The 15,087-nt window shown below is 42.8% G+C and overlaps 2 protein-coding genes and 1 long non-coding RNA gene across 6 annotated transcripts; all 3 read left to right on the top strand.

The window, feature by feature from the left end:
* Nucleotides 1-1,482: 1,482 nt before the first annotated feature.
* LOC128599053 (uncharacterized) lies at nt 1,483-2,297 on the top strand. The gene is made up of 2 exons (XR_008384352.1): nt 1,483-1,878; nt 2,029-2,297. It is a non-coding gene; the product is annotated as an uncharacterized LOC128599053 (long non-coding RNA).
* Nucleotides 2,298-2,608: 311 nt separating this feature from the next.
* smad4b (SMAD family member 4b) lies at nt 2,609-11,794 on the top strand. Of its 3 annotated transcripts, none has more exons than XM_053654245.1 (11): nt 2,609-2,809; nt 3,501-3,762; nt 6,682-6,856; nt 7,048-7,077; nt 7,185-7,427; nt 7,820-7,909; nt 8,126-8,176; nt 8,339-8,522; nt 9,003-9,171; nt 9,632-9,770; nt 9,869-11,794. In XM_053654245.1, the coding sequence occupies exons 1-11, from the start codon at nt 2,709-2,711 to the stop codon at nt 10,078-10,080; spliced, it is 1,656 nt and encodes a 551-aa protein (XP_053510220.1). In that variant the 5' UTR covers nt 2,609-2,708; the 3' UTR covers nt 10,081-11,794. The 3 variants fall into 3 exon arrangements, with proteins under 3 accessions (XP_053510220.1, XP_053510221.1, XP_053510222.1); XM_053654246.1 differs by having other exon boundaries at nt 2,612-2,809; nt 3,534-3,762; XM_053654247.1 differs by having other exon boundaries at nt 2,666-2,809; nt 3,496-3,762.
* Nucleotides 11,795-12,029: 235 nt separating this feature from the next.
* Nucleotides 12,030-14,861, top strand: LOC128625677 (sperm-tail PG-rich repeat-containing protein 2-like). Of its 2 annotated transcripts, none has more exons than XM_053654250.1 (3): nt 12,030-12,286; nt 14,046-14,121; nt 14,301-14,861. In XM_053654250.1, exons 1-3 carry the CDS (start codon nt 12,178-12,180, stop codon nt 14,425-14,427), a joined length of 312 nt encoding a protein of 103 aa, XP_053510225.1. In that variant the 5' UTR covers nt 12,030-12,177; the 3' UTR covers nt 14,428-14,861. The 2 variants fall into 2 exon arrangements, with proteins under 2 accessions (XP_053510225.1, XP_053510224.1); XM_053654249.1 differs by having other exon boundaries at nt 14,012-14,121.
* The last annotated feature ends 226 nt before the right edge of the window (nt 14,862-15,087 follow it).

Genomic DNA, 15,087 nt, shown 5'->3' with positions numbered 1-15,087 from the left:
TCGGACCAATCACAATCCAGAATAAACAGAACAGTGGTGTATACTGAGCTGCAAAAATAATTCCAAGGGAAAAGGACTGAGTTCTGAGAGTGGGGTTAAGTCCTGAACTCGCTGTAATCGCAGCCTGTTTCTGGAGTATCAGGTGTTTTTTTAATTTTTATTTAAATGTGGGTAAGTACGGATTTCAGCTGATTTCATGTGATTCAGTGATCAAAAACGCATTTTCTCTCACTGGATGCTTCACTACTTTCAGTAAAACAGCTCTGTGATTAATGTCATCTTTAGTTTGAATAGAGTCTCTCACCTGGTCAGAAGGTGTGGATTATTTCTGGATAACAGGGCAGGTAACTCCGGCTGTAACGGGAACGACAGGTTTATATTGATGCGCTTGTTCTAATATGTTGTTGTTTCTATAGTAACAGATCAACATGATCTGAGACTAATAAAATGAATTTAAGAATGGGATGTTTAATAGTTTTTAGAATCAGTGCGTTTACATGGACAACAATAATCCACTCTTAACCCGATTAATACCATACTCTGGTATTAATCTTAATTACCTTAATCTAATTAAGGTCATACTCGAAGTAAGCAATAATCTAATTAAAACAGGCGGTCCTGTTTTAGTCGCATTATGGACGAGTATTACAGACATGTAAACACCTTAATCACATTATGAACGTCGTGTGAGAGTTTTCACCGCATTTTGCGACAGGACACGATCACACATGGCAGTTTTACGTTTTACAGCAAACGAGAGTACGTCTGTGTCCCAAACCGCATACTATAGGCCTGTAGTGGGGAAAAATACATGTATCTCGGCTACTATATAGACGGTAAGTACGCGGTTTGAGACGCAGCCCACGGCTTCAAGCAGTTTTCTATTAGCACGTATAGCATGACAAATAATTCACTGCACTTAAAGCATAAAAAAAATTAAACAAAAACACCCAAAATTGTACACGGTACCATAACGAAGACGAACTGTATGTAGATAAGTGAATTTCTGGAGGGATGTCGGACGTCCTGGCACGGTGACGTAATGATGCTGGTGTGTTAATCTATTATGTTCTATAACTTGTAAAACGGGAACATGACAGGAGTATTCTAAAAGCGACTCATGTAAACACCTTAATCACAATAAAGTCTTATTCAGAATAAGGTCAATAATTAGATTACTGCTGTTCATGTAAACGTAGTCACTTATGTGGTTTGATTGTGAAGTTTTTTGTTAGGAGAGATTTTAGATTTTTTTATATTAAAAAAAAAAAACAGGTGAAGATTAAAAGAAAAAAACACGTCCCTTTCCCCAAACTCTAATTGTCCAGTTTGAGTGAGTCTGTGCCCATGATTGCCTCCAATTCCTGTTCTTGGCTGACAGGAGAGGAACCTGGTGTGGTCTGCTGCTGGTGTAGCTCATCCACTTCAGGGCCTGATGTGTTGTGTTCTGAGATGCTTTTCTGCTCACCACGGTGGTAAAAAGTGATTATACAAGTTACTATAGACTTCCTGTCTCGGATCTCTCTCATCAACAAGGTGTTTCAGCCTGCAGACCCTCTGCTCACAGGATGGCTTTTGTTTTTCACACCATTCTGCTTCTTCTTCTTCTTCGTTGAGTAGTTTAATGTTTTACGCGGTGTTATTATATGGCCACCAGAGGGCGCTCCAGATGCGCTGAGGGCGGATTTTCTAGTTGGGTATAAACGGAGGTCGGAGCCAGCTCCAAATGGGAGGGTCAGAGCTCCAAATAGGTGGGACTTTAGCTCCAAGTGGGCTGTACAAACCTCCAGAGGATTTTGGTTAGTGTAGTGTCTATGTAAATTAAGCTGTCGGGGTTTTCCCCCAGAGGCAATATGGCGACTTGACGGAGTTAAACGGGTAAACGCAGTTTTTAAATTTTAAATATTGATATACTGAATTCCCAGATTATGTAGAATCAACACAAGGAAGTGTATTTTATTTGTTTTTATTTGTTAAATGACTTTTTTTTTTATCCGTTTTATAATATGCTTGCTGTGTATCCACCAGGTTAAGGGCAGACGAGGCGTTTACACCGAAGTGTTTACCCAGGACAGTGCAGTTTCTCATGCATGCAGTCCAGCTGTGCTAATAAGTCCTGCCACTGTATATACAGAGAAAATCATGGCACCTTTATCACTGTGGACTGTAAATATATGTATAATTCTGTTTTTATTTCAGAGTAATTTGTACATATTTTGTAGTAGATTTTGTTGTGAAGGAATAGTTCACTTTAAAACAAAATCATTGAGCAATAAAAACTGTTGTTTATAAAGTCATTACACATTCACCTCACTGAGTGCAGTTATGTCTCACTATATCTTCATAATGCTGAAGTTTAAAATTAATATTAGACCATTATTATATATACTTCAATCTTCAAATAGAATGGCATTGGACATGCATACAATAACGACAAAGCTGTAAGAAAGTAAATTAAATCTACAAGAAAAACAGTTTATATTTAGTTTTAACTCAGTGTTTTTGCCACCACTTAACACCGAGTACCTGTGCATTTGGAGCGACTGGGACTATTTCCGCCTAAATCCCGCCCATTTCTGAAATCCCGCCCACTTGTGACATACGTCCCTCCCACTTTTGAGGTAAGCCCCTCTCACTTGGCGGTCTCCAGGCTGCAGCAATTTTCTCGCGCTGAGTCCCGGGCCGTGAGGAGGGTGGCGGTTGTGCGCATGCGCGCGAGCAGCGGTCTTCTCCCCTTTATTATTGTTATTAATGATGGCGGAATAAACGCACGCGCACACAGCAGACTGTACAGCTCTCAGGTGACTGTGTAAGTGTTCATTTTACACCTTTATACATTCATAAAAAACGTTAAATGTCAAGTAGTGCAGTTTAATAAGCTGTGGCTAGCTGGCTCAGTCGGGTCTGCACATACAGCTAGCTTAGTGCTGCTAACAACATTAGCGGCTATCAGTACTGAGAGTTCCAGCTAAGCTAACCTGGCTGCAGAGGAATATAACCGATTATATAGTAAAATTCAGGATTAGATGAAGAATTCGCAATTCTAAACAATTACGGAGTCGTTAGTTTCTGTTCTTGTCGTATTTCTTCACAGTGGTTAATTTAACTTAGCTTAGTTTCACCTAGATGCTAATGTGGTCTTTGTGTACATTAGCATGAATTGTTAGCTGTGAATGCAGGAGAGACAAAGAGAGGGGGAAAGAGAGAACACTGTTCGAGAATAATAACATCACCAGGATGTAACTGTATACGGGTCACTGATGCCCCCTGCAGGCTGGAACAATAAACACAGCGACTGCTGGGTAGATAAACAGTGTGTACATACAGGTGTGATCATTGTGTGTGTTTACAGGGTTGATCCAGTGAATTTGTGTGTGTGTGTGTGTGTGTGTGTGTGTGTGTGAGAGAGAGTGTGTGAGTGAGTGAGTGACCCCTACAACACTGATGTGTGATGTGTATCACTATAGCTGTGTATTAAAGCGTGTGTTTGTGTAGTGTAGATCCCCATGGGGAGTGTGTGTGTGTGCACGCAGCATGTCGGTGTCGAGCAGTGACGCGTGTCTCAGCATTGTGCACAGTCTGATGTGCCACCGGCAGGGTGGTGAGAGTGAGAGCTTCAGTAAGAGAGCCATCGAGAGTCTGGTGAAGAAACTGAAGGAGAAGAAAGATGAACTCGACTCTCTGATCACCGCCGTCACCACCAACGGAGCTCATCCCAGCAAGTGTGTTACTATACAGCGCACCCTCGACGGGAGACTACAGGTACACACACACACACACACACACACACATATACACATCCCCTGTATTCTTTTACTTACTGGGGTATTTATCAGCTGTGTCTGTCAAACAGTTAGAGCCTTCAGACTTTTCATTCTCCTCTAAAAGAAATGTCAAGGTCAGCACTATTGAAGACATTTGGGTTTGAGATCAAAAGATGATTAAGACGATAGATCAGAGTTTCATCTTTCATTTCCTCATGTTTACATCTAGATGTGTTAAACTGGCACCAAACTGCTGGTTTCTTCTTCTGTGAAGCTTCTCCAGGTTTTTACTGCAGCTTCTTTCAGTAGTTGTTTGTTTCGGGGGGGTTTCTCCCTTCAGTCTCCTCTTCAGGAGATGAAGTGCTGATCAGTTGGGTGAAGGTCTGGTGATTGACTTGTCCAGTCTAAAACCTTCCACTTTTCTCCCTGATGAAGTCCTGTGTTGAGGTGGAAGTGTGTTTTGGATTGTTGTCTTGCTGCATGATGAAGTTCCTCCTGTTTCATTCGGATGGATTTCTCTGTAAAATTGTGACAAAATGTTCCTGTAAACTTCTGAATTCATTCTGCTGCTCCATCATGAGTTCCATCATCAATAAAGATTAGTGAGAATGTTCCAGAAGCAGCCATGCAAGCCCAAGCCATGACACTACCTCCACCATGTTTCACAGATGAGCTTGTATGTTTTGGATCATGAGCAGATCCTTTCTTTCTCCACACTTTGGCCTTTCCATCACTTTGGTAGAGGTTCATCTTGGTTCCAGAAATTTTGTGACTCGTCTCTGTCTGATTCTTACTGCTGATGCACAGTATACATCTTGTGGTATGGGTTCTATATTTCTTCTCTCTAAGTCTTCTTCAAACGGTGGATTGTGAGACCTTCACCCTTGTCCTGTGGAGGTTGTTGGTGATGTCACTAACTGTTGTTTTTGGGTTTTTCTTCACAGCTCTCACAATGTTTGTAATCAGCTGTTGTTGTTTTCCTTGGTCGACCTGTTCATTGTCTGTTCTTCGGTATACCAGAGGTTTCTTTCTTTTTCAGGACATTCCAAATGGTTGTATTGTTTATACCCAGTGCTTCTACAATGCCTCTGATAGATGTCCCCTCTTTTCTCAGCTTCAAAATGGTTTGCTTTTCTCCCATAGACAGCTCGCTGGTCTTCACGTTGGTTTATCCTTTTAACAATAAATGCAGTCTTCACAGGTGAAACCAAGAGCAGATGTTTAGAGCTATTTATTGTATAAACAATCAACCTAACAGGACACCTGGGTCAGAAGGAACACCTGTCAGTCACATGTTCCAGTGTTGTTTAACACAGCTGAAATTCTGATCCATCATCTCATATTCATCTTTTGATCTTAAACCTTCAGGGTCGTCAGTGCTCAGCAAAAGCAAAAAACCTGGCCTTGTCATTCCAAGGATTCTTCAGAGGAGACTGTATATTTATTAGGGCACAACTTTACACAACTGTTTGTCCAATTTTTATATATATATATATATATATATATATATATATATTATTAGTTTTTATTATATAATAGTATTTATGCATTATTTTACGGATGCACAAAAAGCACTGAATTAAACTACAGTCCTAAATTAATAATAAAAACACACTTTCACTGCACCGTGTGGTTTCTGTTACTCGCTGCCTTTAGATATATTATTTTACTTGTGTTTACTTTTGATCGTAATGTATTAATTAGACATTACAGATCTTACTCGTGCTCCCTCTGTGTATCAGCGCTTCTACACCGCGCATGAGGAACAACACGGCCTCATTACTAACACATCTCTTCCATCCATCCATCCATCTTCAACCGCTTACTCCTTTTCAGCGTCGCGGGGGAACCTGGAGCCTATCCCAGGGAGCATGGGGCACAAGGCGGGGTACACCCTGGACAGGGTGTCAGTCCATCGCAGGGCACTAACACACCACTTCTGTTATAATAAACTACAGAATTTACACTGCAAGCGTGCAAATACAACATATAATCACCATAAAGTTAAATTAAAATAAACCTTTTGAGAGCGTGCACCAGTTTCCCCTGTCCCTTACACACAGTGGAGCATTTTGGATTTATATGGAGCACATGTTTGTGCTCGTGCAGCACTGTCCTGCTTCCGCACTACACAAACTCCGCTTTGTAAAGTTTACTGGTTACAGTCTTCTTCACTGCGTTTAATACATAATTCTCCTCTGCCTTAGAGGAGGTTGCACACTTTTTTCCACTGTCACTTGATGATTACGCCTCCGTCTGATGGTGAGCATTAAAGGTACCGATGACAAACAATAAACTGAAGAAATGAATGGTCTCTGGGTATCTGTTAACACTAGCGGCGTCACGTTACGTGTGTATGACGTCATCGACTGGGAAACGGCTTATACTTCTGGTTAGTAAAAACCCGCTCGTGTTCCATCTGAGATGATATTACCCTTCTAACCTTCATACACTAGACAAGGGGTGGGCAATCTTATCCGGAAAGGGCCGGTGTGGTGCAGGTTTTCATTCCAACCGAGCAGGAGTCACACCTGATTCCACCTGTTTAATCAGTTGATCTTGGCTTTCAATAGATTCAGGTGTGGCTTCTGCTTGGTTGGAATGAAAACCTGCACCCACACCTGCCCTTTCCGGATATGATTGCCCACCCCTGCACTAGACGGTAGAGTACACAGTACATAGTGTGAGTGTATAGTACATCATTTGGGACACAACTAGTATTTACACTCCGATGTGTGTTTTCAGAGCAGAAGTTATGCAGTGAGTAAACACATCCCGTGCCACACGCTGAACTAATCCATTATGAGATTCATAGCCATTGGTTTTCATAATCAATTATTATCGATTTTTATTGATTAGTTGTTGCAGCTCAAGTGTGTGTGTGTGTGTGTGTGTGTGTGTGTGTGTGTGTGTGTAGGTTGCTGGCCGTAAGGGCTTTCCCCATGTGATCTATGCGCGGTTATGGCGGTGGCCTGATCTCCATAAGAACGAGCTGAAACATGTGAAATACTGCCAGTACGCCTTTGACCTGAAGTGTGACAGTGTGTGTGTAAACCCCTACCACTACGAGAGGGTGGCATCACCTGGTATCGGTAAGACACCTGCACACACAGAGCAGGAGTGTGTGATGTACCTCCAGCAGTGATGGTGATTAGGAAATCATTAACATACATCAAATCACTTTTAATCGTATTGACCTTTCACCATAATGCACAGTCAACAAACTGAGTACATGTATAACTCTCTCTGTCTATCTGTCTCTCTGTCTTTCTGTCTGTTTCAGATCTGTCTGGACTGAATCTGGGTGGAACAGGTGAGGATGATGTTATTTATTTAATGTTTGTAATTATATTGCAACTCAGTAATTCAGTGAACTGACCGTGTGTGTGTGTGTGTGTGTGTGTGTGTGTGTGTGTGTAGGGCCCAGTGCAGGTCTCTTGGTAAAGGAGGAATTTGACCCTCAACCGTCTCACTCCAGCTCTGATGTATCACACAGTATTCAGACCATCCAGCATCAGCCTGCCCCCTCTCAACCAGCCCCACCCACTTCCACACGCCCCCCACTCCCTGAGACTTTCAGCAGCCCTGCACTTATGCCACCGCCCGAGGCAGGAAGCTCTGCCCCCAGTCCTGCTTTCTCCAGCATGGCTCCTACCCCAGCCTGTAAGACCTGGTCCTGTATGTTTAAATCCACACCCTGTCACTACGTAGTGCACTACACTGTAGCCCTGTCAGAAAGTGTGCACCTTCCTTACTGACGAATTACACTGCAGTAGATTAGCCAGATTAACCTTAATGCTCTGTAGTGTTTAGGTTACTCACACAATTACTTTGATTGAAGTAGATTTAATTAGATTACTTGTATAATGTGTAGTTTTGGACACGCCCACATGAATAAACATGTAGTGAACTAAATCTATTGCTAAATATTGCTCATCACTTCCCTATGTAGTGTGCACTATTCTCAGCAGAGGGAGTAGGGACTAGGAAGTCATAAAGTACAATGTACTGATGGAGTGGATTAATCCAACCAGATCATTCTTTTTCTCCTATAGCAGGTGGTGGCTCCTGGCCGAGAGGGAGTGGCTTTCCAACAAACCTGACCAATCCAAGCGGGGCTTTGCAGCACCACCCACCTCAGTACTGTGAGTTACAACACAGTACACACTAATAGTCAGCAGCAGCCAACCTCATAATGCCTCCGTACCGTCGCCTCGTTACCTCCATACCGTCACCTCAGTGCTGCTCTGTTATTACCATTACAGTCCTTATGTAGTGATGTTTATTTTCTACCTTTCTCTAGAATGTTTGATGTTTGTGTACCTCTCTCCCTCTGCTCTTTCTTGCTGTCTCTCTCTCAGGGCCTGTACATAATGAACTGATCTTCCAGCCCCCGATATCTACACATCCAGGTCTCTCTCACACACACACACACACACACACACACACACACACACACACACACACACATATGTTATAATGTAAACTGAAATTGTAGTAGCTGACGTTACTAGGTGTTCAGCTCTCCAGAACTCACAGACTGCTGTCTCTTTCTCTCTCTCACTCTCTCTCAGCTCCAGATTACTGGTGTTCTATAGCGTATTTTGAGATGGATGTTCAGGTGGGCGAGACTTTTAAGGTGCCGTCTTCATGTCCGGTGGTGACAGTGGATGGTTATGTGGATCCATCAGGAGGAGATCGGTTCTGCCTGGGCCAGCTCAGCAACGTTCACCGCACAGAGGCCATCGAGAGAGCCAGGTATGTTAATCCAGTGGTTTTCAAAGTGAGGGCCGCCAGGGGGGCCTCAACAATTTGGTGTGAAAAATAAATTCTCACTCTCAGACAACCACACACACACACAATGAATTCCTAATGTAATGTAAAGATGTAAGATGTAATTATTAATAAAAAAGGGGGATATATTCAGAAGTCTGTATTTTTAATATGTGTTTTAAAGACATCTTGCAAAAGGGGGGCCTCGGTCAAATGTTAATGCCATTTGGGGGGCCTTGCCCTGTAAAAGTTTGGGAACCCCTGTGCTAATCTATCCCAGACTACACTTTGTCAAAACTAATCACATTTGCATGTTGCTCATCATCACATTTATAAAGCATTTTTATAGTGTAATTATTTTAAAGGAGCATTATGAGTATTCATCTGAGTAATAATTGGTAAATCCCATTAATTTTTCAGGGTAAAACTCTTTATAAACTCTTTGATCTTGCTCTTTCTCTCCAGGTTGCACATTGGTAAAGGGGTACAGTTGGAGTGTAAGGGTGAGGGTGATGTTTGGGTACGATGCCTTAGTGACCACGCCGTGTTTGTCCAGAGTTATTATCTGGATCGGGAAGCTGGGCGTGCACCAGGTGATGCTGTCCACAAAATTTACCCCAGTGCTTACATCAAGGTAACTCTAACCTCTAACCCCTTGCTAAGTGTTTACATCAAAGAACCCTGAACACCACTCTCCAAAACCCAAAACACACTAGATGGAGTTCCACAGTTTCCAAAAGAAAAGCACACAATCTTCAAAACACACTTCCTGGTTTATACATTGTATCCACACCAAAGTTTTCCAAAATACACTGAGCATTCCCTCTTTCACACTCCCTATTCCCCAAATCCCCAATCACCGGCCTTCAATCCACGCTCCCCATCCCCGCTCCCATCCCCGCCCATCCACCACCCCGATCCAGATCCCATGTTCCCCCAATCTATATTTCTCAATCCCACCCCCCACACTCCCAAACATCCACACTCCACAATCTCAGCCACACTGTCCATCTGCAACTACTGTTTTCTTTGTCTCATGTAAATGTGTGTGTGTGTGTGTGTGTGTGTGTGTTTTGTGCTGGTTGGGTGTGCAGGTGTTTGACCTGAGGCAGTGCCACCGGCAGATGCAGCAGCAGGCAGCAACGGCTCAGGCAGCAGCAGCAGCTCAGGCTGCAGCAGTCGCAGGAAACATACCAGGACCCGGATCAGTAGGAGGGATAGCACCAGCTATCAGTGAGGACACACACACAGAGTAGTGTCTTATTGTGGCATACTCTACATTAATGGCGATGTAACACCTGTGTGTGTGTGTGTGTGTGTGTGTGTGTTAGGTCTATCTGCGGCAGCAGGTATCGGGGTGGATGATCTGCGACGGTTGTGTATTCTGCGCATGAGTTTTGTGAAAGGTTGGGGTCCTGATTATCCTCGTCAGAGCATCAAAGAGACGCCATGTTGGATTGAGATTCACCTACACAGAGCGCTGCAGCTGCTGGACGAGGTTCTGCACACCATGCCTATAGCTGATCCTCAACCACTTGACTGACCTGACCTCTGAGTGTTCCTCACCCCAAACACTCAACTCGCCGAACACCCAAGTCATCTGGCTGACCTCTGACCCCTCACTCAAATGACCTTCAGAACCCTGAATGAACTTTGACTTCTATCGGCTTTCCTCAATGCTGGATGGAACGAGGCTCATGTCTGTCTCTCGGCCCTGTGTAACTCCGTATTTAAGATGGTGAGCACTGGAGCGGAGAGACTCCTCAGCACAGAGTGTGTAAATAAACACGAAGGTGTTAAAGTGTGTGTGATTACAGGTAGATGTTATTGTAGCTCAGTCGGGTGTGTATGAGGAGCGGTGATTAACATGCCCTCGTTACTGTATGATTACACCTAATAACAGATTGAAACTATTAACCTTTATGTTAGCACTCGTACACACACTGAGCTCATCTCACACACATCACTGTGATGACAACGACAGCACAAGAACCACAGGAACCTCATCAGAACCACTGAGGAAGAGCACGGTTCTACTGGAACACTACCAGAACTTGAAGGAACTCTCCAAACACACACTTCAGGAGGTGTGCATCACACAAGCTGTACTGAGTCCGGACGAGGCTGTGGCAACGTCACGTATCCAACACGATGTAAACATCGCAGGAAACACAATCACAGTAATAATCTGCATTTAGAAGTTTGATGCAGCAGAAAACCATGTTAGAGTCACGACTTTGTAATGGAGTCACAATAAACACCATCCAGTGTTCCCTGTGTTCCAGGCCTGGTTTTTTCTCCTGGTTTGGTCATTTGCCAGTTCTCCCCTATCATACCACAGCTACCAACTGGGGAGGGTGCAGGTTAAAATGTAAAGCCATCACATCAACCCACTGCTTGTGCTACATCACATTCAGGGGAAAGTGTTGTCTGCCTTCTTCTGCATATATGGTCTCACAGACACCTGCTAGTGTTTCTGTGGAGAGAGAGCGCATGCCCCTCCCACCCAGACAGCATGGAAGACTGATTGTTGGGATTTGAACTAGTGATCTGAGGATAGGGAGAAAAAGTTTGTTCTTTTGCCAGATAGTCAAGTCACTGTAGACCTCTGATGCACAAATGACCCAGAATTCACTGCTGCAGTCGGACAGTTTCCTGTTTCAGAGTGTAGGATGGAGCGTTTGTATGTGTAAACTGGACCAGTGTTTTAGAATACAATACATTTACGATCTGTTCATTCTCACTTTAATCTCATTTGCTTACTGTTAGATCACAGATTTCTTGCCCTTGAGAATCTCTGAGAACTTTGCTGTGAAGATCAGCATACACTGCATTATGGAAATGGAGAACAGTGTATCCGGTTAACGTCTGGTCTCTCTGGGCCTGGCCCCATGGCAATAAGTGGTACTGGGTACAGACCAATTTATTTATGTGTGAAATGTTAAATGCGGATTTACCTTGGACCCTGTCATTGCGAATAGGAATATTAAGATGTACTTTTCAGCCTTAAAAATAAAGCACACACAAATGTTTTCGAAAATTTTATTTCAAAAACGAAGAGAGCTTCGTTTCTGTGTGAATGAGACGGAACAGAACTGGTGCCGCAGAGAGCAGGAACATAAACGTGAAGAATGCACCTGTTTATTTAAACTAGTTTACACAATAAACATAACTCTTTTATTTTAATCTATACACTGATCAGTATACTACACTTAATGTGAATAACACCAAAAACATCAGTGTAACACTGCTCAGAGTCCCGGTTCACAGTCTGCTCGTGTTTTTAAACTCAGTTTGTTTGTGTTTATAAATCCGACATGCTGATTATAGAGTGACCGCGCGAGACGGGCGCAGATTAAAAGGTCATCACTAACGCCGCGTGCATTATTACCAATCTCCATAGTGACCACCTGTACACGGTCTGAAACGCACGCGCGCGCTTTCTCTCTCTCCCCCTCCCTTTCTCTCTCTCTCTGTCTGCCTTTCTCTCTCTCTGTCTGTCTGTCTCTCTAAACACTAAAAGCTGGGTCTTGTATCCAGGCAACGCTGAGACGCACGCGGAGTTCACTTCAGATCTCTGTCACTGCAGCGGAAGTTTGTTTAATTTATTACCGACACTGATTTAAATACGTCATTACAGATGTACAGTCGCGCGCGCAGGGTTACGGATTTGTGCGCCGGGAGCACGAGCACCGCCAACGTGGGTCCGGGTTCCTACAATATCCAGAGGTCTGCTCCAGAGAGAACCGGTGAGAACCCATTACACTGTTCACTGTCACATCACTGATCAGGGGGAGACTCCAGAATCTCAGACTCACATTAAACTAAACATTAAACAGAACCCCAGATTCCTAAAAGTCTTTATCTACGCAAACTAAAGTCAGTCTACTGTTCTTCTCCTCTGCTGATGTTCTCCTGCTGTTCCATTCAATTAAGTTTTATTTGTATAGCGCCTTTAACAATGGACAGAGCAGCATTACAGAAATATATAAATTCAGGATATAGATGTTAAATGTATGAATTTATCTCTAATGAGCAGCCAGAGGCGACGGTGGTGAGGAAAAACTCCCTGAAATGATATGAGGAAGAAACCTTGAGAGGAACCAGACTCAGAAGGGAACCCGTCCTCATCTGGGTGACACCGGATAGTGCGATTATAAATAAATACACCCCTTCTATAAATGTGCTGATACTACATGATCAAATAGTGCAGTTGTGTAAGCAGGAAATTCATTACAGTTTCTACAGGAAGTCTGTTTTGTTGAACTTCTCCACTGTTCACTGATGGAGACTGGAGTGTAGAACTGTTTGTGGTAATTGTAGTGCTAAAGCTATTATAGAATAACTGTTCATATGAATGTGGACTTATTTCTTCTCTTTAACTCCAATTGTCATGATAAGGTTTGGATATTAAACTTAAGTTTATAAGATTAACTTTTTTTAACTTAATGTAATCTAATGTCTTGTAAAACATAACTTTTTGAGTTGAAACAAAGGTTATCAAGTTAAATTTACTCACAGTTTTAAGGCAGCAGGTGAATTTTTGTTATCCCGAACACACAGGAAGACTGTTCCATAACTGTGAGGCTTTGTAAGAGAAAGCTCTTCCCCCTGCTGTAGCCTTCGCTATTCCATGTACCAACAAATAGCCTGCACCTCTTAATCAAAGTAGGCGTGGTGGATCATAAAAGACCAAAAGTTCACTCAGGTACTCTTTATGGCGAGACTGTTTAGTGCTTTATAGGTCAATAATAGTATTTTATAATCAATGTGAAATGTGATGGGGCATTTTTTAGCTTTAGCTTTCTGGTTAGAGGTCATGACTGTAGGCAAATGCAGCATAGTAACACCAGACTTCTTGCTTTTGCTCTAGAGACTCCTTATGTTGATGGAATTATGCAATTAACCAATCAGACTGCAGCTTAAATGTACAAACATTATATGATCCACTTGTTATATGAACATGCAAAATCCATTCCCAACATTCTCCTATAAAGATAAGTTTTTATTTAAAAAATAAAGACTTCCTTCTAACAGTGTCACTGAGAAATGTGCAAAGAGAAAAAGATCTAAATGTAATAATGATCAGTAAGAAGGCCCTGAGCCATGTGCTCATGTTTAATATCAGCATGCTCATTGCAAATCAGACTTCACACAACTGAAACTCACAGCATTAATACTATTAACTTTCTGATGGTGCTTTAACTGTGAGATTAACCACTAAGTGTGTTAAAGTGACGTGAAGCTGTAGTAGAGGAAGTGGACTTTATAAATCTGTCACTGAAGCATGACATCACCATTCTGTAAATATCTACAGATTAATGAAATGTCTAACCACAAAACTCACCGATTAATAATTCAATATCCAACCATTAAACCTGCCTTTCTCTCTGTCTGTCTCTGTCTGTCTCTTTCTGTCTCTCTGTCTGTCTGTCTCTCTGTCTGTCTGTCTCTCTCTGTATCTGTCTTTGTAGGGTCTTACGCTCCTTTCCTATCTCTGTCCTCCAGGCACTCTGTGTTTGACAGGTTGGACAGTGAGCAGTGTTCTCCTGGACCGGCTCACTATGATGGAGTCCTTACTTGGGTACTGCACCACATGTAGCAGCACTTATACTGTAGCATGATCCTGCACTGTAGCCCCGCCCTCTTCATTAACTCTGTTAGCTTGGGGCGTCGCTAGACCCGTTTTAATGTGGCAGGAGCCCCAGTAGTGATCAAACTCTAGAAACACCCCTGATCTCTTGTGTGTCATTGGTTCTGCAGGCTCCTGTTCCTGGTGGACATTCTCTGCAGAACCGCTCCAGGCGTTTTGAGGAGGCGGAGTCAAATATTCCAGGACCAGGAACCTATGACATCATCCAGCCGTGGGGGAAGAAGCTCCACCCACTGACTACCCCAGACAGGGGCATTAAGGTGCAGCTTGCTGTGTGTTATAGCGGTTGCGTGGTTCCATTCTGTAGCTGCTCCCAAACTTATTCTTCTGGTCAGATTAAAACGTACGCTTCAACTGATGTTTGTCGTTTCTTTTACTGCATTCCTTCACAACTTAAGTGCATTCAATCACCGTCAAACACCATCAAACACCATCAAACACCGTCAAACACTGTCAAACACCGTGAAAAACTGAAATAAAGTACATAACACATTTTCACATGAGCATATTGTACATAAGCATGTTCTTAAGAGTCCATGAGTATTCATTCATCTTGCTCACATATTAAACTAGCATTAATGGCCTTAGGAAACATTTGCACTATTACATTACAATACAAACATGAAACGCACGACATCACAAACCAACATTCCGTGTGCGCCTTCCGACCAGAAATCTAGGATTAGCTGTAACGCTTTACTGTTTAATTATTCTCTTCTTTAGCACCTAACTCCGTGTACAGCGTAGCACCAAAAACTGCAGGCACATTTTTGCACTGCTATTAGTTAGGCTAATCACATGACCACAGTAACTTAAATTAAATGCATCTCACTAGTTTAACCTGTAGGTGTCACTATTTCTGCAACCCTTGTAAAACAAAACTCACATAGGCAAATT

Source organism: Ictalurus furcatus, chromosome 22, assembly GCF_023375685.1.
Source record: "Ictalurus furcatus strain D&B chromosome 22, Billie_1.0, whole genome shotgun sequence".
Taxonomy (NCBI): domain Eukaryota; kingdom Metazoa; phylum Chordata; class Actinopteri; order Siluriformes; family Ictaluridae; genus Ictalurus; species Ictalurus furcatus.
Note: the sequence above shows the minus strand (reverse complement) of the source record. Positions and strands in the feature narration are given on the sequence as shown.